Source organism: Podarcis tiliguerta (assembly GCF_965153285.1).
Source record: "Podarcis tiliguerta genome assembly, chromosome: 1".
Classification (NCBI taxonomy): Eukaryota; Metazoa; Chordata; class Lepidosauria; order Squamata; family Lacertidae; genus Podarcis; species Podarcis tiliguerta.
The window spans coordinates 119,254,881-119,274,912 of record NC_139534.1 but is presented as its reverse complement, the minus strand read 5'-3'; the positions used below and the strand labels follow the sequence as shown (position 1 = coordinate 119,274,912).

Sequence of the window (20,032 nt, the reverse complement as noted above, 5' to 3'; positions counted from 1 at the left end):
AAGAATACGCAAACCTGCTCCCTTTGTATGTGACCCACACTTTAGAAATACCCACAACTGAATCTGCATCATCTACAAAACTCACTTAAGGATTAATCCCTCTTCCCAAGGAAAACTGAAAACTGCAGTTCTGTGTTGGCAGGGCAAGTTTTTATATTACAGCATCTCACAAAACCACAATCACAGAATCATAGAATTGAAGAGTTGGAAGGGACCTCGAGCGTCATCAAGACCTACAGGGCAAAACCTTGGCAGTTCAACTGGTGTGAATTTGATAACCTTTGATTGTGCCAATATGCCCAGGCAGAATAATTGTAAGCTTTGTAAATAGTGTGGGCCAAAAGTGGTATGTCAGAGGTTGAAGCGCTAAAAGCCATATTGGACGCTGCTCATGAACTGGGAAATATGAATGCCAAGGCTCTTTAAAAGCTGGAAATTTGCCACCATCACCTATGGAATGGCATGCACTCATAGCCAACAGTGTGAATTTCATCTGATCTCCAGTTCACTGCCAGCATCTACAGTAGAAGACCATTTGCTTTGCTTTCTGAAATGGCCCAGGGCCCCACAATAAACCAAAGCTCGTGTTGGCTCTACAGTAGATGCTTGCTGAGTAAGAGCCCAATAGGTTCTTAGCTAATTTTTGCCCCGACGTCACCAATGCACAATGTTATCGCATGCATTTTGGAATGTAATCTGCTGCTCGCGCCCCACGGCTACAATCCTATAGGCCATCTGGTGAGCTGGATGCGCAACAAGGTCACTAGCTTTTTCTCCCCACCTTCTCTCAACAACAGTTTATGCACAGCTTGACAAGTCACTTTGGAAACCAGGCGAGTTCGAGAAGTGCTCTGAAGACTCAATCTTTGAGGGGAAAAGGTCAGAACCTCTGCTGTGCATGCCTAATTGAGCCCTCCAAATTGAAGTCTGCAGTTGCAGAAATTTGCTCACTCTTACATTACCAACTTGCTTCTACGACAAGGATCATTGAAAGATAGATAGTAAATACCTTTTAAAGCTAGCAGCTTCTGGAGTTCTCTGTTATTGGCAAGATTAAATCTTGAGGAACTCTGCCGTTTTTCTTTCTTCACTACAGGTTGTACAGGAGGTGTTTTGATTTTAGCTATCTGTGTTGCAGGTACAACGGTGCTGCTGGATTTTTTGCTTGCAACCTGTATATAGAGAATAATTAAGACTTCTTAAACAGAAGCAGTCAAACAATATAAAAGCAGTCAACAATAGTTTTCACTTCTAATGCCATTAGCACTAACTCTGAAGGGGTTTTCTTTTTTTGCTATCACCACATATTTAAACCTATTTTAGAAAACCTTAAAGGGGACAAGTCCATAATGCCAAGAGACAGTCTCAAAAAGGTAACAAGTGCTGTAAGATTTGCTACACCCAGTACATGATCCAGAAAGGAAGCATCTTTGAGAAAATACCAATGTTCTTTACTTTAGGCAAGCTTTATGAAGCCTCTATTTTTGGCCCTTGGTGTGTCTATTTCACAAAAGCATAAAAATAAACCACAGTGCACATCTGATTGGACACCTGGATTGCCAGCAGTACATATGAAAAGGATCTAGGGGTCTTGATGGACCACAAGCTTAAAATGAGTGTGATGCAGCAGTAAAAAAAGTTAACAGTATTCTAGGCTGCATCAACAGAAGTATAGTGTCCAGGTCAAGAGAAGTAATAGTACCATGCTATTCTGCCTTGGTCAGGACACATCTGGAGTACTGTGTCCAGTTCAGGGCACCTCAATTTAAGGAGGCTATTGACAAGCTGGAACATGTGCAGAGGAGGGCAACCAAGATGATCAAGGGTCCGGAAACCAAGCCTTATGAGGGAATTGGGTATGTTTAGCCTGGAAAATAGGAAACTGAGAGGAGAAATGATAGTCATCTTCAAATATCTAAATGCCTCTCACATGGAGTTTCTCCTGCTCTCGAGGATAGGACCCAAACCAATGGATTCAAAGAATCCAATTAAACATTAGGAAGAACTTTCTGACCGTAAGAGCGGTTTGACAGTAGAACAGACTCCTATGAGAGGTGGTGGCTCTCATTCCTTGGAAGTTTTTAAGCAGAGGTGGGATGCCATCTGTCATGTATGATCTAGTTGAGATTCCTGCATTGCAGGGCGTTGGACTAAATGACCCTCGGGGTCCCCTCCAACTCTACAATTCTATGATTAATGACTTTGTTTAATGTTGCATGCTGCTAGACACATTCCAAAAGGATAGGGAGGCAAAGTGTCTAAATATGTCTCTTTAATACCCATGAGGTTCAGCAAGTCTATGATCCATGGACTTTGAAGAAAGAACTACGCTTGAAGAGCAGCTGTTAAGAGGTTAGTTCGCTGACTTTCCTGAACCTTTAAATTAGAATTGAGAACTTACTTTGTACCTGCATTATGGTATTAGGTAAAGTACACATAGCATTTCAGATTCCAAAAAGCAGTACTTTGTTTACAACAAGCTTGCATCTATTTTTAACACTCTTTGCTGTCACCTTCATTTTAAAGAGGGAGAACCGCTCATCAAAGTACCCTGTGTATAACTGAAAATCAATGCCTACTAGCATTTTTCTTTGAATAAAAGCTTACGGGTTGGGGCTTAACAGCAAGTAGAGTTGCATCAGTAGACTCTTCCCCCATTGCTGCTCCTGCCCACCCCAAAGGGAACAGTATGGAACTTCTCTATTTCCTAAAGAAGAAAAAGTTGCTTTAACCTCAGGAGAGAGTGGACTATGGATGCACTCTCTGAACTATGTTTGCATTTTCTTCCAATAAACACTTTCTTTCTCATGACTAGTGTACTTTACCTTCTACAGTGGTCTGCTGTCACACCCCCTCATAATTAATATTGTCAGTACTGTAGACCCAAAGGAATATGCAAGTTAATACTTTGCCCTCAGGCAAGGAAGGGGGGGGGGAATCCATGGAACTTGGTGTCTTTTTAATGAGGATATTCAATGAATTGTAAATAGGTGTACCGTATTAGTCACACCACAAAGGCTCTTTGGGCACTTGTGAGCAGGGTCTGCGCACAGAAGGCTACTTAATGACAACTCTAAACTAATTACATCTGATATGATGCAATCGTGACCATCAGTACTTGAAAAAAGATGAGGTCAGAAACAGATATAGCTGCTGCACCAACAAACTGCGGCTTTCCATCGCCTCCTCTCCTCCTAGATGGTAAAGTCCAGTACCACAAAACAACAGTAGACTGCTGCGTTTCCCACCCTGCTCTACTTAGTTGCTGCTTGTGGTGTCAGAAAAACTCAACAGTGTAACGACACCACACTTTTTATATATATTCTACTTTTGGAATCAGCCAAGCAGCTCCCGCTTTATGTAGTTCCAGCCTAACAGAATATAAAAGTTCAGCTGCAACCCTGGCCATGAATTCATTTTTAATTGGACTTCAGAGAAGTTGCATGAGATGTTTGAAATATGTTACCCATTTTACTAGTGCTTTCAGATCTACAGAGAAGATAACATAAAAGTAAGCACCACCATGAATTCAAATAAAATTATAAGATTTATATAGATGTCTATAAATAAAATATTTGTGGGATGCTGCCACTTGTGTTCTCCTTGTTCTTTGAATAGAGGGCATTCTCTAGTCTTCACAATCTGGCATTTTTCACAAGCACTTGAAACAAAACAACATATGCTAGTACATTTCCAGAAAGAGAGGCTTAAGATTATACGTAAAATTAGCCCAAAGTACTCAAGACAGATACAGGGGAAGAGAAAGGTGGAGAGGTTAAGCCAGGGAATATTGGGCCATGGGAAAGCGTCAAACCAATTTCTGCTTTTGAAATAAGCTTTGATTTTTGCACGCCACAGACATTACAACCAGTTGAATGGATATAAGATTTACCACCTAGCTAATATATAGCTGCTGTTAAGAAGGCTAAGTGAAGCCAACTTCCATACTGAGCCTTTGGCCCATTTACTTGTGCTTCGTCGTGTAAGCATATGTGATTGTAGTGCGGATTCTATTTTCTGGGAAGCATCCAAGTGTATGGTTTCTGTGTATCCCTTTGTTCCCTAGCCATCAGAAATGGCGCCAGGAGAGTCTGGTAGAGCTCTGCATTGTATAACACACAGAACATTCATTTAGCAAGGAATTTTTGCGCTTTTCTTGCATCACACCTTTAGCCATTAATGGCACTTCAGAATATGCACTCACTATATATTTTCATATAACGAGACACAATTTCATACTGGAGACTAAAATGGTTCCCAGTATGCTGATAATTAATTTCTTTTTACGAACATGTACACAAAACAGATTAATATGCATTCAGACAATTTTTTAAAAATGGAATATTTAATTGTACCTGCACTATCGTCTTACATTCCAATATGCACAATTATTCTGCCAGTAACAATTTAAGTGCAGAAACACTTGCATGTTACAGTCCTTGTGGTTTTAGCAACGGAAGATTATCTGCTGTGGGTGCTAGCCACCCCATGGCTTTGTTTGCATGATCAAATCCTGGCTTGCTAAGTCAGGATATGTACAAGCTGTATGCACATGCAGACAGCTCCTTTTCCACCACATTAGAATCATAGAATCATAGAGTTGGAAGAGACCACAAGGGCCATCGAGTCCAACCCCCTGCCAAGCAGGAAACACCATCAGAGCACTCCTGACATATGGTTGTCAAGCCTCTGCTTAAAGACCTCCAAAGAAGGAGACTCCACCACACTCCTTGATTCTATGATTCTATTAAGTAGCCTTCTGTGCGCAGACCCTGCTCACAAGTGCCCAAAGAGCCTTTGTGGTGTGACTAATACGGTACACCTATTTACAATTCATTGATTCTCCCTTTGTGTGAACGGTAAAAATAAAATAAATAAAAAATGAGACAGGATTCAGAAGTCAAGTTTAAACCATGGCTAACTTCATTTCCTGGGTCGCTTCACCACCCACACAAAGTGAGGACTAAAGCAGCAGCAAAGCGAGGATGTGTGGGTGCATACCGCTCATGCGTATCCTGGCTGATTGTGCAAATGTGGCCCATATGTTCAGCCACATCGCTGTCAATTCTCCATTCTCTCTCCATCCTCCTTTCCCCAGCAACATAGGTTGTCTCTACAGCTCCTTCTCTTCGCAAATCTTATACCAGCTGTCACTGATGCGACAGATACGTTCATTTCTGGACCAGAAGAGCTTGGCCGCAGTAATTTAGGCATTGGTAACTTCTCAAGACTGGATTACTGCAATGCATACTCTATGTGGGGCTTCCCTTGTGCCTGAGCCAGAAACTGTGCAAAGTGCTTCAGCCCAGCTGCTGACAGGAATGAGAAGCTGTCTAGATGAGAAACACCTCTGCTTAAAGAGATCTGCACTGGTTGCCCATTTGCTGCTGGGCCAAACGCAAGGTGTTAGTATATAAAGCATTAGCTGCTTAGCACCAGTTTACTTGCAGAATCACTCCGCCGCTTCAATCTGTGGAAATGGTATGTGTTTTATCCCTTTTTCCATTATGGTTTTAATAATCTTTCAAATGTTTTTAATGTTTTATTTTATATTTGTGCAAAGAGGTTTCCTTATTATCAACTGGCATATAATTTTTGGTGAAATAAAGAGGGAAGCAGATCTTCCTCTCAGATTTTCCTCTGGGAGCCACAAGGGATCATATGAACACATGTCTAGCTGACACAGAAATCACCCTCTTCTTCCAACATGCACAGCAGAAGCTAGTCTCCCCATGCATTGGAGGAAGTGGGCAGAAACAGCCAAGTATTCTAGCCCCAAGTCACAGGCACAGTATCTATCCTGTCCCACTGATTTGATTCTTCTCTGGGAAACAGCAAGTCTGCTTGCATGCAGCACTAGCAAGTCATGTTGAAAATTAGGTGCAACAGGGCCCCACCCATGCTGCACCACCAGCATACAGGAAATACAATGAGGCTAGGTGTATACTATTACATCAAACCCCTTTGAGTACTATCCGGCTGCAGTAACAGGGCAAACACTTTTGACACACTTTGGAAACTTTTAAAAGGACAGAGAGATGGGGGGGGGGGGCTTGTTTAATTTCACTGTAAACAAGTGGCACAGTGACAATAAAGTATTTCTATTTCTATCATGCTTAAAAACATTGCTTAAGTAGTTCAGCTAAAGATTTGACAAAAGCATTAAAGAATGTGTTAACAGTAACAGACATATTACTTCCCTATGCCTTTTTACAGAATCACAGAATTGTAGAGTTGGAAGGGAACCCAAGGATCATCTAGTCTAACCCCCAGCAATGCAGGAATCTCAACTAAAGCATCCATGACAGATGCCCATCCTAAAAATGCCTCAATAGTAACACATTCCAAGTGCTGAAATCAGCATTTGTCAGCACACAGAAATGCCAAACCGAATCATTTTAAAACATAAAATGAGAAAGCTGTACTTTCATAAAAAATAAGACCCAATGGAACTTTTGTATAGGCAAATGTGTACATGATTGCAGCCTTAAGAACAAATCTGTAGAAGGTACAGTACATTTGGCAGTCTTTCATAAGACATTCATTTCCAAGAGTCTATGCATTGTATCCAACTAACGTCCACTCAGGGTAGAATTCCACTGGAATTAATGGACCTACGTTAGTCATGCCAATTAATTTCAATGGGTCTACTCTATTAAAAACTGGTATACCACCATACTTGTAAAAGGCAAAAATATAGATCCCCAATCATTGTAGCGCAATTTTCCTAAATGTTCAAAGCACCTGAAGTGTATTATCTCAATATTTCTTACAACATTCCTGTAAGGTAAACCAGCTCTATTCCTGTATTTCAGATTGGGGGGCAGGGAGAGCTAACAAACAGAAGTTTGCCTAGTTACCCAGAAGTTCATGGTAAAGAGAACAAGCCCCATTGAGAGTGTTTTACTCTTAAAGGTGGCATACAGGTCAAAACTGAATTTCTTAACTACAAAGAAAAACACTGAGGAACAATTTTTAATCACATTTTGAGAACTTCACATTACTGCTTCTCACAAAACAAGGTCACTAAGGAACTTCACTTTTTAGTTTTTAACTGAGAAGTTGCTAGTGATCACAAGAGGGACTGAAAAGCACTGCCAAATATCAGCAAAGGAATTTATAAAACATCAGTGTAAACATTTCTGAAAGAAAGCAAAACGTTTAAATTTGTAACATTTACCTCCATGTCCAGATTATCTTGCACATCTTTGCTACTTTTCCCACTTTTCCCTGCCTTCGGAGGTTCCTGAAATTTACAGAGACATGTAAGTTTCCCCTACTTAGAAAAAGAAACAGTACAATTTCGGTTACAAAATCCATGAAATAAAATAAATGGCAACACATGCTTACTATAAAAGAGAAGATGTTGGGTTTCCATTTACTCTCTCTTAGCAAGCAGCATAGTTTTCAAATCAAGCTCAACTACCCCAATGCAAGTAAAAGGAAATGTGCAATAGTTTTGAAATTTCAAGGAAAGCTGTCAGAAAGGAGATGGAACAGGGATGGGCAATAAAGCTGCAGAAAGTATTATGGCAATCAACCACTGCTTTCTAATTTTTAAGAACAGCTTAGAAATCTGGACAGAGACACAGGGGTCTGAGCAATTTCAAACCCTGGAGAATTATAAGGAGGCTGGATGGCCACAGCTAGTACAGAAGAATCTCAGGGAATATATCCTACAGTTGCAAAGATTCAACAGGTGATCCATGACATCAACTTTAGTACAGTGGTACCTCGGGTTACATACGCTTCAGGTTTCAGACTCCGCTAACAGAGATATATTACCTCGGGTTAAGAACTTTGCTTCAGGATGAGAACAGAAATCGCGCAGCGGCGGCACGGCGGCAGCAGGAGGCCCCATTAGCTAAAGTGGTGCTTCAGGTTAAGAACAGTTTCAGGTTAAGAACGGACCTCCGGAACGAATTAAGTACTTAACCCGAGGTACCACTGTACTATGATCCTGAGGTCTACTTTAAACTTTGACCCCATGTGTTCAAACTGAAAACTATGTACAACAGAGAAGAAATGCAAGTTCAAGGCTCACTCCCATAACTTTGTATGTTTATGACAGAAGGACTAAAGTGTAAACCAGACCTGAGACTTTCCCCTCCCCAGCACTTCAGAGCACACCTGACAATCAGAACCCAGGTTAACAGCCATCATAGAACACCTGGATTTGTCCTTCCCCTAAATTTATCGGGATTTACCGTATTTGGCCTGTGCTACAGCCATTTTTGTCTGTTGGGAAACAGTGAGATACAAAAGATAGAAGACAGAGTGCAATAAGCACACAAATTCTGAACAGATGTGCAGATGTTGCATGGAATTCAACACTACAGGGTCCTGTTAAGTGGAAGAGGAGCCTTTTATCACAGTTTTAGCACTAAAACAAGACTTCTTGGAATGTCTGAAAGAGGCCAGGTTTCTGCCTCAGTTACCCTGTCAATTAGGAGACAAAGGACAGGTTTTACTTAATGTGCCCAGTCAATGGAAGCCCTGTACAAGGATTTTTGCTTGTGCAATCGTTTCCCCACCTCCAGAACCACACACACAGGGAGGACCATTCCATCTGGCAAGCACCATGCTTATTCAAAATACATCTCATCAAGTAGCAGCACTTACCCCCAAGTACCTGTGGATAGGACTGCAGCATTACTTAAGATTTATGCCTAAACATCACTCACTTCAAAGCAATCAGGTCTGTGTCAAGATGCCAATATGTTTCCCTACCCAAGCAGGAGGATGACATGTTACACCTTAACATTTGTTTTAATTGCCTCTTTTTGCAAATACATGACAGAGCCAAATTCAAAAAGCTGACAAGCATATCTGGAAGTTTGCTAGGACATGCCCCAATTAAAATATAAATAAACAAACAACACCGATTCCACCATACCAGCTCTGCTGTGTATTTCCCACTGGCCTTACCCATGCCAGCCTTTGGCATTACAGACTTCCCTCTCCCCTCCAAAAGAAACCCACCCACTTTTTAGCAAGAAACACCCGACATCTCCAGAAACCAACCTCAAAGCAAGGGGTGCTGAGCTGCCCTAAGCCTGCTGCAACAACGACTAAAAGACTTAACTCCCGCGCCACAAATAAACCTGTTAGTCCTTTAAAAAAAAAAAAGCCACAAGACTCTTTGTCGCTTTATCCCCCAAAGTACAAACTCGTGCCTCTTGCCCTTTTGTTACCCTTTTCGAGATCCGTGTGGGAGCCTGCTCGCAAAATAATGAAGCTGGGCGCGCTTAATAATAATGGAAGGCGCGTGTCTTATGTATACGTGTGTACACAGGGACGCGTGTGTTTTAACAAATCTTCAAGGAAGAAGCAGCAGGAGGTACACCTTGTGTGGCTTTTCAGACCACCCTCCCCGAAGCCCAGCCAGTACTAGCGACCCCCCACCGGACCCCCATAACCCCCTTTCCCCCCTCCTCCACCTCCCAAACTCCAGCTTCCCCCGCAGGCCTGCCTGCACCCCGCCAGCGACACCCTCCCCGGGGCCTGCTCCTCTCCCAGGACCTCCTCCAGCTCGCGCCTCCTCCTCAGGCCTGACCTGGCTCACTTTCTCCTTCTTGTTTTTATTCGGCATGGCCGGCTGGGTGGGCGGCTGGGGGCCCGCCAGGCCGGAGAGTCTCAGCCTCCCACGGCGGGGACGGTGGCTCCCCCTTCCTCTTCTTCCCCGGGGCTGCCGCTGCTACTTCACCGGCCGGCCAGCCGGCCTGCCTCGCCTCCCTCCCGGCGGAAGCTTCTCCCCTCTTCCCTCCCCCCTCCCAACCAGCCAACCACCCCGCCTTCTCGGACTCCCAGGAGCGGCGGCGGCGGCAAAGGAGAGGGAGGGAGGAGGCGGAGGCCTCAGTCGGCAACTCTCGCTCCACGGCGGGGCGGGGCCCCTCCTCCATTGGCTGCGCCGCGTCACGTGGCGCCAACGTTGCTCTTCCTCCTCCCCCTCCTCCCCGGTACCTTCCACGTCCCCTCCCCCTCCCTGACGCCGACGCCGCTTTGGCGGAAGAGGCAAACTTCTCCTCACGAAGCCGCGGGGGGGGGGGGGCGAAGCGGTTTCCCGCCCTTTTCCCCGCCTGCCTGAGGGAAGGAGGAGAAACAGAGAAACATCAGCCCTATAGCACCCAAAGCGGGGCGGGATATGGTGGGAGAGATGAGAGAGAGACAGAGAGCGCATCATATGTGCCATGCGTGCCGTGTGTTCTTTGCCTGAAGCTCTCAGGTGTGTTTTGTGTCCCATTGCCAGCGATTGAAGCTGCTGGTCTGGTCAGGTGTACATGAAATTAAGGAGTGCCATCTTGTCATTTGTCTCAGGCAGCCTTGGATCAGCCTTGTCTCAGCTATAAGACGACCTAAAGCAGTGGTTCTCAAAACTTTCCCCCCTCTTAGCCATACTTTCAGAATAAAACTTTGCTCGTGTCACGCTGAATTTTTTTTTATTATTCATAAGACATCCACTGGAAAACGAGGATGGTCCTCATTATTAATCTTAATACACTTGCTCTTTTTTGGGGGGGGAAATCTGTATTCTGAAAATTAAAAAGAAAGAAAGATACTATACTACACTGAAATGTTAAAACGTTTATTTGATCGACCTTGAATCTCCTCCACACATGCCATCCTCTCTTGCCACACCAATGTGGTGCGCTACACCCTTTGAGAACCGCTGTCTTAGAGGAATGTGGCTTTACACTCTTTACGACTTTAAAACATGTTGTAGGGCAATGAAAATCTGTCCTACCCCCTTTGTTTATTTTGACATAGGACATCTTCCCTGGGAAACTGTTTTTCATTTGTTACACTTGGCGAAAATATTCAATCTCTTTTGGAAGCACCCAGTCCAGTGTTTGAGTATTTGGCAGAGTATTTTGGGGGAATAAGTTCCCTGGTTACCGTTGTACTCTACATTTCAGGAACAAAATGAGACAACCATGTAATTAAACACACTGAGCTGGCAGTCCATAAAGGAGCAGGTGGAGATCAGTAGCTTTAGTCACATAACTTGGCCGGTGTTTTTTAAAAAAATGCTTTGTAGTAGTCTTGTGGGCCAACTTACGCAGATGTAAGCTACGCAAAGAAGAGAGCACCACCTGTACAATCTTTCTTTACTTTGCCAGTAGCGTTTGTTATACATGTAAACAAATGAACTGTATTACGAGTCCAGTAACAGAATGCTATCATGCTAGGAGTAGCAACAAAATAACTCTGCATATACTGGGATTTCTGAACTTTTTATCTTTGGCTCTGGAATATCAACTTCCCTTTCAAACAATATTGCACATATAATTTACAGCCTAATCTTATTGATCCAGTTTAGCTACAGCAGCACAAGCAATGGGTTGGATCCAAAGAGGCATGAGGAAAAGAGAAACAGCAGCTACATAAAAGCTTGAGCAAGAATCCACACACAGCATTATTCAAGGTAGATTCCATAGCTGATCTCATGCTTCCAGTTGCACAAACAACAGTTGCAAGTTGCTCTTGTGCAAGTAGAATAATATATTTGGATTTATGACCTGACTACCCATTATGTTAACAACATGATTAGTAAATCTCATCACAGGTTTTTAAAAATTAATTACTAGCGGGGGGGGGGGGAAGCATGCTTGACACTGGCACCACAGCACATACGGAGGAGCGATCTTGGAAAAGCTGTCCCCCCCTGCATGGCAAGTAGCATTAGGCAAAACCTCCCATTGGTGCCAAATGCTAATTTACTGAGACTGCAGCTGGGAAGAGAAGGTTTAAACCTCCCCTCCTGTCACACTGAAGCACCAATGACAGTTCGCCACATACACACCTGCACCTGGTGTATGTGTGTATATATACGTGTGTGTGTTTATATATACACACACACACACACACACCCTCAATATGATTGCTAATCATGCCATTAGCATAATGTGTAATTAGGCCCTGAGTTTCACTTTTCTCAAACAGTATTCTAGTGCAAAATATAAAACAGGCCTTCCATTAACAGAATGCACCACCTGCATGTGGTAAACATAAAGGACCCCTGGACGGTTAAGTCCAGTCAAAGGTGACTATGGGACTATGGTGCTCATCTCGCTTTCAGGCCAAGGAAGCCGGTGTTTGTCCACAGACAGCTTTATGTGTCATGTGGCTAGCATGACTAAACTGCTACTGGCGCACGGAGGACCATGCTGAGTGCCAGAGTGCATGGAAACGCTGTTTACCTTCCCGCCGCAGTGGTACCTATTTATGTACTTGCACTGGCATACGTTCGAACTGCTAGGTTGGCAGGAGCTGGGACAGGGCAACGGGAGCTCACCCCTTTGAATGGATTCGAATCGCTGACCTTCCGATCAGCAAGCCCAAGAGGGAGCATGTGGAAGAAGACCTAATTTGACCCAGTCCATTGACTTTTGCTGTGGACTCTATAGCTCCCTGACCATATTGGCTGTGAGTCCCAGAGGACCTGTTCCCTCTATTGCAGGCCTTTTCCCACCAGGCCTGGGAGGGCAGGGTTTTGATTGACTCCAACTACAAAAGCTGAGGCTGCTGAAGAAGCCAGAGACCATCTTGGGTGTCTCTTAGTCCAGACCCAAGTCATGCAAACTAAGGCCCGGGCCCAAATCTGGCCCAATCGCCTTCTATATCCAGCCCGCAGATGGTCTGGGAATCAGCGTGTTTTTACATGAGTAGAATGTGTACTTTTATTTCAAATGCATCTCTGGGTTATTTGTGGGGCATAGGAATTTGTTCGTCCCCCCCCCCCCAAAAAATATAGTCCAGCCCCCCACAAGGTCTGAGGGACAGTGGACCGGCCCCCTGCTGAAAAAAGTTTGCTGACCCCTGACCCAGACCCTCCAAGTGTGCCTATTTTCCAGGAACATCCCTGATTTAGAGAAGCCATCCTTGTTTCTAATTTGATCTCGAAATGTCCCACTTTTCCTTAGGATGTCCCTATTTTCACTGGAGAAATGTTGGAGGGTATGGAGTTATATGACCCCCTAGCCATCTGAAGGCAATCCTGCATAGGGAAGTTTTTAAAAATGTTTAATGTTTTATTATGTTTTCATATATGTTGGAAGCTGCCCAGAGTGGCTGGATCAACCTAGTAAGATGTTTGAGGTATAAATAGTAAAATTATCATTATGTAATTGGATGTCCCTATTTTCATCGGAGAAATGTTGGAGGGTACGTGAACCATCATTGGCAGGACTGGCAGCAACAGCAGCTGATATGTTTCATGCTTATGATACTATTTCATTCTTTTGCCAGTTATGCACATTTTATATTTGAATTACTTTGGTAATGTTTTATTTTGAAATCTTTAAGATAATATTTTAGTTTCCTGTTAATTATGCTGCTTTGAATGTATACTTTAAATTTCATAGAACCATAGAATTGTAGAGTTGGTATAGAAATGAAAAGAAAAATGATGATGCTGACGAATAAATGAATTCTACAAACCAACACAGCACCACAACTTCTTCACCACAAATTCCGTGCAATAACTGTGCCTCATCTGAACAAAAATATAACAACAGAGAACCGTATTATAATTTAAACCAATCTAAAATGTTGTTTATTTTTATTTTTGCATTGGGTTTTATATATTTGGCCCGCACAAGCAGGAGCGTGTACCATGTAATTGTGATGTGCCTAGCCCACAGGCTGAATTTCCATTGAATCTGTGCCACAAAGACAAAATGTCAACTTATCCTAATACAAAGGCATGTAACTTCACAGCTGTAAATCATTTGACCTCCTTATGTCTCAGCTCTACGGTAGGGATAAACAAGGACCCATTTATGTATTTATTTAACTACTAGCAAAATATCCATCATTATAATGGGATGTGTTTATGGAGACGAGGATTACATTTTCAAGGGCACCTTGGGGGAAGCACACCGATAAACATTTTACCTTTCTCAGTCTCTGCCTCCAGACCTGATCCCTGTTGCTAAAGGGCAGCCATCTAGTCTCAGGGACACTCCATAAAAACTTTCCCAAGGGCACCCCTTATTTCCATAAAAGCAAACAGCAGCTGTTCCCTAAGATGGGAGGATATTCAGGAGTGCCAACAAGAACACTATTAGGGATGGAGGTGAAGCCTGCTTCCTGCCTATGGCGACTCCAGCCTTTGAAAATTAAGCCTGCTCTTATCTGCATAGTCCCACACATTTCATCTGCATAATCCCATTCTGGGTTCTGTTCCCAAGGCCACATCTACACTATACATTTAAAGCACTATTATACCAGTTTGAAAGCACATCAAAGTGCAAGTAGATAAATAGGTACCGCTCCGGTGGGAAGGTAAATGGCATTTCCGTGCACTGCTCTGGTTCGCCAGAAGTGGCTTAGTCATGCTGGCCACATGACCCGGAAGCTGTACGCCGGCTCCCTCGGCCAATAAAGCAAGATGAGTGTCGCAACCCCAGAGTCAGCCACAACTGGACCTAATGGTCAGGGGTCCCTTTACCTTTTATACCACTTTAACAGTCATGGCTTCTCAGAGGCCACTCTTGGAAGCCACACAGATGGTGATGATTTCATGGCTGCTGCTTCTGTCCCCCTCGCCTGCCTGCCTGCCTGCCAAATCCTTGTTTACTGGCACCGGCACCAAGTAGGGGGGGGCCAAGGCTCCCCAAAAATTATCAACGAAGGGGTCCGGGTCCCCATCCCCCCCAAGTTCTGTGGCAGCCGTGCGCACATGCCACAGGGCATGCTTGCATGTCATGTTGATGTCACACAGCCCCGGGGCCCCTCAATGGTGGGGGCAAGGCGGCACAACTGTTTACTGGAGTTTTAGGGCTGCAGCACTGGCTTCCAGGTTCTGGGAAAGGGACCCCCCCCCCCACTTTTGCTTGCTTATCTGGTGGAATTGGGTTTTGTCCCCTGAGGTTGCTGCCCTGTGGTTTCCCCTAAATAATACTGGGGACACTGTGGCTTGTTAAGGGTGCTGAGAGTTATTTGGAGATGCTTATCCCCCCTCACAGAGCTAAAATTTTCAGGGTGGTAAATCCTATCAATCCCAGGGGACTTGGGATGCTCAATGATGCCACCCCTGCCCCTCTCAGGAGCCAACAGGAGAAGAGTACCCATTGTGGACAATGTTCTGTATTCAGTGGTCTGTGTTTGTCTGAGCTTCAGTCTAGACTAAGGAATCTGAGCTCCTATGTTCTGATTTGATACATGATGTCCAATCACAGAACATTTCATAATTTGGGCCTCTGCCAATGGCCCTTGAACTCTGAGTTGTGATTCGCAGCTTGGAAGTTTAGACAGCCAATCATGTTGGGAGTAGGAGTGGCCCAGGCTTTCAGGAATGTGTATAAGCAGTTGCTTTGGCCCTGCTTCCCAGTTACGTAGTTCAATATAGGTTCTTGCTGTTATCACCGTGTCTTGCCTGGTGGGAACCCACCTACACTTCAGACAGCTAGCCAAGGGCTTCCCTAAACCTGGAACCAGCACAGAGGGCAAGTCATAGAGGAGGTTAGACTGCACACACATTATACATTTAAAGCACACACACACACCTCAAAAATCCTGCTAGCTGTAGTTCATTAAGGGTGCTGGGAGCTGAAGCCCCATGAGCGGAAAACTACAGTTCTCATGTACAGTGGTACCTTGGGTTACATACGCTTCAGGTTACATACGCTTCAGGTTACAGACTCTGCTAACCCAGAAATAGTGCTTCAGGTTAAGAACTTTGCTTCAGGATGAGAACAGAAATCGGGCTGTGGCGGCGCGGCAGCAGCAGCAGGCCCCGTTAGCTAAAGTGGTGCTTCAGGTTAAGAACAGTTTCAGGTTAAGAACAGACCTCCGGAACAAATTAAATACTTAATCCCAGGTACCATTGTACTTTAAATGTATGGCATGTATGCAGCCACAGAGTACTGTGAGGCGGCCACAGGATTCTTTTTCCAGATACAAAAGTCTTCAGGTTGAATCGAGTGGTTGGGTGGGCAGATGGCAGAAATAGGACAAATAATCCCTCTAGGCCCATCTCTGAGTGTTACTTGAAGGACTGTCTTCATTTCCACAAAACACGCATCTCTTTTTTTTTATTCCTGGTTACTGCTCATGCTATTCATGGCATCCAATCCAGTATGAATTGCCATGCATCATGTTTCTAGGATACCATGCATAGCATCCCTTAAAAAAAGAAAGAAAAGAAAAGCATATATTTCAGGCCAATCAGAATGCAGCTTAAAATATCCCTTAACTATGGATATGTTTTTTTTAAAGCTTTTAAAATACAGTGGTAGCTCGGGTTACAGATGCTTCAGGTTACATACACTTCAGAATGAATTAAGTTCGTAACCAGAGGTACCACTGTATTAACCACAATCAAAACATGATGGAGACATTTGCCTCAGACCGGGAGGGGGAAAGATGTGTGAGCAGCTGCTTCACACACACACACACACAGAGAGAGAGAGAGAGAGAGAGAGAGAGAAAGGATTTATGTCAAAACTGAAATGAGACTACAAACTGTGAATAAATTATTGATGGCATTTTATCCTCGGATCAGCAAACTAGATCTCAAGGGTACTCGGGATAATGGATACAGAGGTTTCTGTCTCTAAGTAACTAGTTTATGAAAATGACTTTATGACAGTAGCCCATGTAAAATTAATTACCTGACAGTTTCATTCACAATCCGGTTCCTCTGATGTTGTAAGATTTCACACTGATCCTAAAAAATGTTCAGAGCTGCTGAGGTAACAGGGCACACACTAAGTGGTCTAAGGTCAATATTGCTAGAAGGCAAGGCAAGTTGAGCCATGGGAACACTCAGATTACAGATACAAGCAGATACAGAAAATCATTTGTTAGGTGAGTGCTCACACAATTGATTCCTATAGGGACATTTTTAATGCGTTCCCAACCACGAAATTTTGACCCCAAAATTATGAGTGTGTGGGGGGGGGGACCCAGGAAAATCCTCTGAAACCTTGCAGTATATTTACTTATTTTCAATATTCACACAAGCAAATGCCGAGTTTACTGAAATGGAGAACTGCTTGTTGTAAATGTATTCCAGTCACTGATCTCCTATGAAAATAAGCACCACATTTTAAATTCTTCTTCGGTAGAATAAAGGGAATGGAACTTGTTAGTCACAGCACACATGTGTGCCTTCAAATACCAGGGAAAATATATCTGATGGGAAGCACAATCTCGGATCGCTGGAAATTTCCTACTGAATCATCCCACATAAAATACTCACTGCGTGACATCTGATGAGGAACCTAAGGCAGCCGAAGCAATTAATAGGAATAAGTCAGGATTTTAATGTGAGGGCAACTCAAGCTGGTGTGATAAATGCTCCATATGAAATAGAATTATGTGTTGCAACTTTTAGGACAGCTGCTGCAAAGCCAGAGTAGACAAAACTGGGTCAGATGGGCAAATAGTCTGACCTGGTATAAAGCTTTGGGAGGGACTGTGGCGATCACACAGGGTCCCCGGATGTTTCACCGTCTATTGATCCCTGTGCCACCACTTTATTTCTCGCTGCCACCACCCAGGCCCTACCTGGGACAATACTGAGTCCAGTCAGGGTTAAATTGGAACATAAATTTATTTATGTTTATTTATTGCAGTTTAACAAGCGTGTGGTTTCATAAATGGTATCGATCAATTACAAACATGGGGTGCCTATCCAGACCTATAACCTCCGCTACCTGCTCTCACTCACTAAACCACCTCTCAGATATTTACCGTATTTTTTGCTCTATAAGACTCACTTTTTCCGTCCTAAAAAGTAAGGGGAAATGTGTGTGCGTCTTATGGAGCGAATGCAGGCTGCGCAGCTATCCCAGAAGCCAGAACAGCAAGAGGGATTGCTGCTTTCACTGCTCAGGGATCCCTCTTGCTGTTCTGGCTTCCGAGATTCAGAATATTTTTTTTCTTGTTTTCCTCCTCCAAAAACTAGGTGCGTCTTGTGGTCTGGTGCGTCTTATAGAGCGAAAAATACGGTACTTGTCTTTCTAGCCCCTAACTGTTCCTGACTCGGCTTATTTCACTACACTAACTCAACCTACCCACAGACTCCATCCCAATTCACTCCCACTCCACCCAACCACCCAACTCCTAACAAACTCCTCCTTCGCCCCTCCCAGAGCTGGTTTTATAGTCCATCTGACTCCACCCCCTGGGCTCTGATTGGGTAATCTGTTTAACTATTTCACCTCCAGCACTCTCATATGTTAACGTCACAGGGACCAACACTCAGTAGCAGCGGCCACCCATGGCACCAATAAAATCCCATATTCAAACTCTAGTGCTGCTAGCTTTGTTTTTTAAAGGAGTCATGTATAATATATAATAATATTTTTTATTTATACCCCAGCCCAGTGTGCCCCAGCCACTCTGCGTGGCTTCCAACAAATATAATAAAACATAAAACATTGATAGTAACAGTCTGATCCAATATAAAAGTCACAATAACTTTAACATAAACAACTTATATCAAACAAAGCAATATTCAAGAATCCATCAAAATCTAACAGCAAACAGTAAAATTAAACGTCAGCAAATAACACTTAAACAGTTTACACTCACACAATAAATAATTACCAATCTATAATCAATAAAAATAACAGCAAAACACAATGCATAAAATTGCAATGCATCATAGGAGAGGTGTCAGATTATAAGTAAGATATCAGGTTGAAGGCCCTAGGGAGCCATTGCCAGGTACTGGGTCTGGGTTGAGCACAAACTTGACATGAGCCAACAGTGTGATGTGGCAGCTAAAAAAGCTAATGCAATTCTGGGCTGCATCAATAGGAGTATAGCATCTAGATCAAGGGAAGTAATAGTGCCACTGTATTCTGCTCTGGTCAGACCTCACCTGGAGTACTGTGTCCAGTTCTGGGCACCAGTTCAAGAAGGACACTGACAAACTGGAACGTGTCCAGAGGAGGGCAACCAAAATGGTCAAAGGCCTGGAAACGATGCCTTATGAGGAACGGCTAAGGGAGCTGGGCATGTTTAGCCTGGAGAAGAGGAGGTTAAGGGGTGATATGATAGCCATGTTCAAATATATAAAAGGATGTCATATAGAGGAGGGAGAAAGGTTGTTTTCTGCTGCTCCAGAGAAGCGGACACGGAGCAATGGATCCAAACTACAAGAAAGAAGATTCCACCTAAACATTAGGAAGAACTTCCTGACAGTAAGAGCTGTTCGACAGTGGAATTTGCTGCCAAGGAGTGTGGTGGAGTCTCCTTCTTTGGAGGTCTTTAAGCAGAAGCTTGACAACCATATGTCAGGAGTGCTCTGATGGTGTTTCCTGCTTGGCAGGGGGTTGGACTCGATGGCCCTTGTGGTCTATTCCAACTCTATGATTCTATGATTCTATGATTCAATGGAACAAGGACTTGACCTTTTAAAAAGCACAGGATCATAGAACTGTGTAGCTGGAACGAAGCCCAAGGATCATCTAGTCCAACCCCCTGTCATGCAGAAATCACAGCTAAAGACTCCCTGCAAGATGGCCATCCAACCTTTGCTTACAATCTTCCAAAGAAGGAGAGTTCACCACCTTCCAAGGTAGACTGCTCCACTGTTGGACAGCTCTTAGCACCAGAAAGTTCTTCCTAATGTTTAGTCAGTGTTGTAAACAAAATCTGCCCTTATAGAGTCTTTTGTAGGTTCTCCATCGGTAGGAGAAATTAACAGAGGCCAACCAGAGAATATTGAGAAGCAAAGCAGTTAGTAAGCCTGATCTTTATTAAAGCTGTTGCAACAGGGTGCTCCCCTGACACACAGGAGAGTGGAGGAGGACCCAAAACAAAGGTGTGCCCGCCCTTATATAGACATTTTGAATTGCCTGCCCTGGAGCTCAAGACCGCCCCTCCATACATTATACTTACATCACAGAAGGGGTGTAGCCCAAGACCACCCCCCAGATATATCATATCTACATCACAGAAAAGGCGGTCTACAACAGAAATCTGAGTGCATTGTTTATCTCCTGTCTGGCAAGTTACCTGATTGCCTTATCTGATTGCCTTTTCTGGTAGTCTGGCCATTCCTTTGAGATGGTAA

General features: G+C 43.7%; 1 protein-coding gene and 1 long non-coding RNA gene across 8 annotated transcripts in view; one reads left to right on the top strand and one right to left on the bottom strand.

Annotated features, from left to right (window-relative positions):
* The window catches only part of PPP2R5C (protein phosphatase 2 regulatory subunit B'gamma), a 74,910-nt gene extending 64,957 nt beyond the window's left edge, over positions 1-9,953 (bottom strand). For 2 of the 7 annotated variants that reach the window (XM_083436974.1, XM_083436977.1), the window contains exons 1-3: positions 9,557-9,880; positions 7,181-7,246; positions 1,010-1,172 (exon numbers count right to left, since the gene is read on the bottom strand). In XM_083436974.1, the coding sequence (XP_083293100.1) occupies positions 1,010-1,172; positions 7,181-7,246; positions 9,557-9,592 (265 nt within the window). In that variant the 5' untranslated portion in view covers positions 9,593-9,880. Of the gene's footprint in view, positions 1-1,009; positions 1,173-7,159; positions 7,247-9,556 lie in introns of those variants that run through there. The other 5 variants (XM_083436972.1, XM_083436975.1, XM_083436973.1 and 2 more) reach the window with 5 other exon arrangements.
* A 218-nt stretch (positions 9,954-10,171) lies between these two features.
* On the top strand, positions 10,172-15,246 carry LOC310677957. Its single transcript, XR_014511532.1, has 3 exons — positions 10,172-10,225; positions 11,316-11,425; positions 15,009-15,246. It is a non-coding gene; the product is annotated as an uncharacterized lncRNA (long non-coding RNA).
* Positions 15,247-20,032: the final 4,786 nt, after the last annotated feature.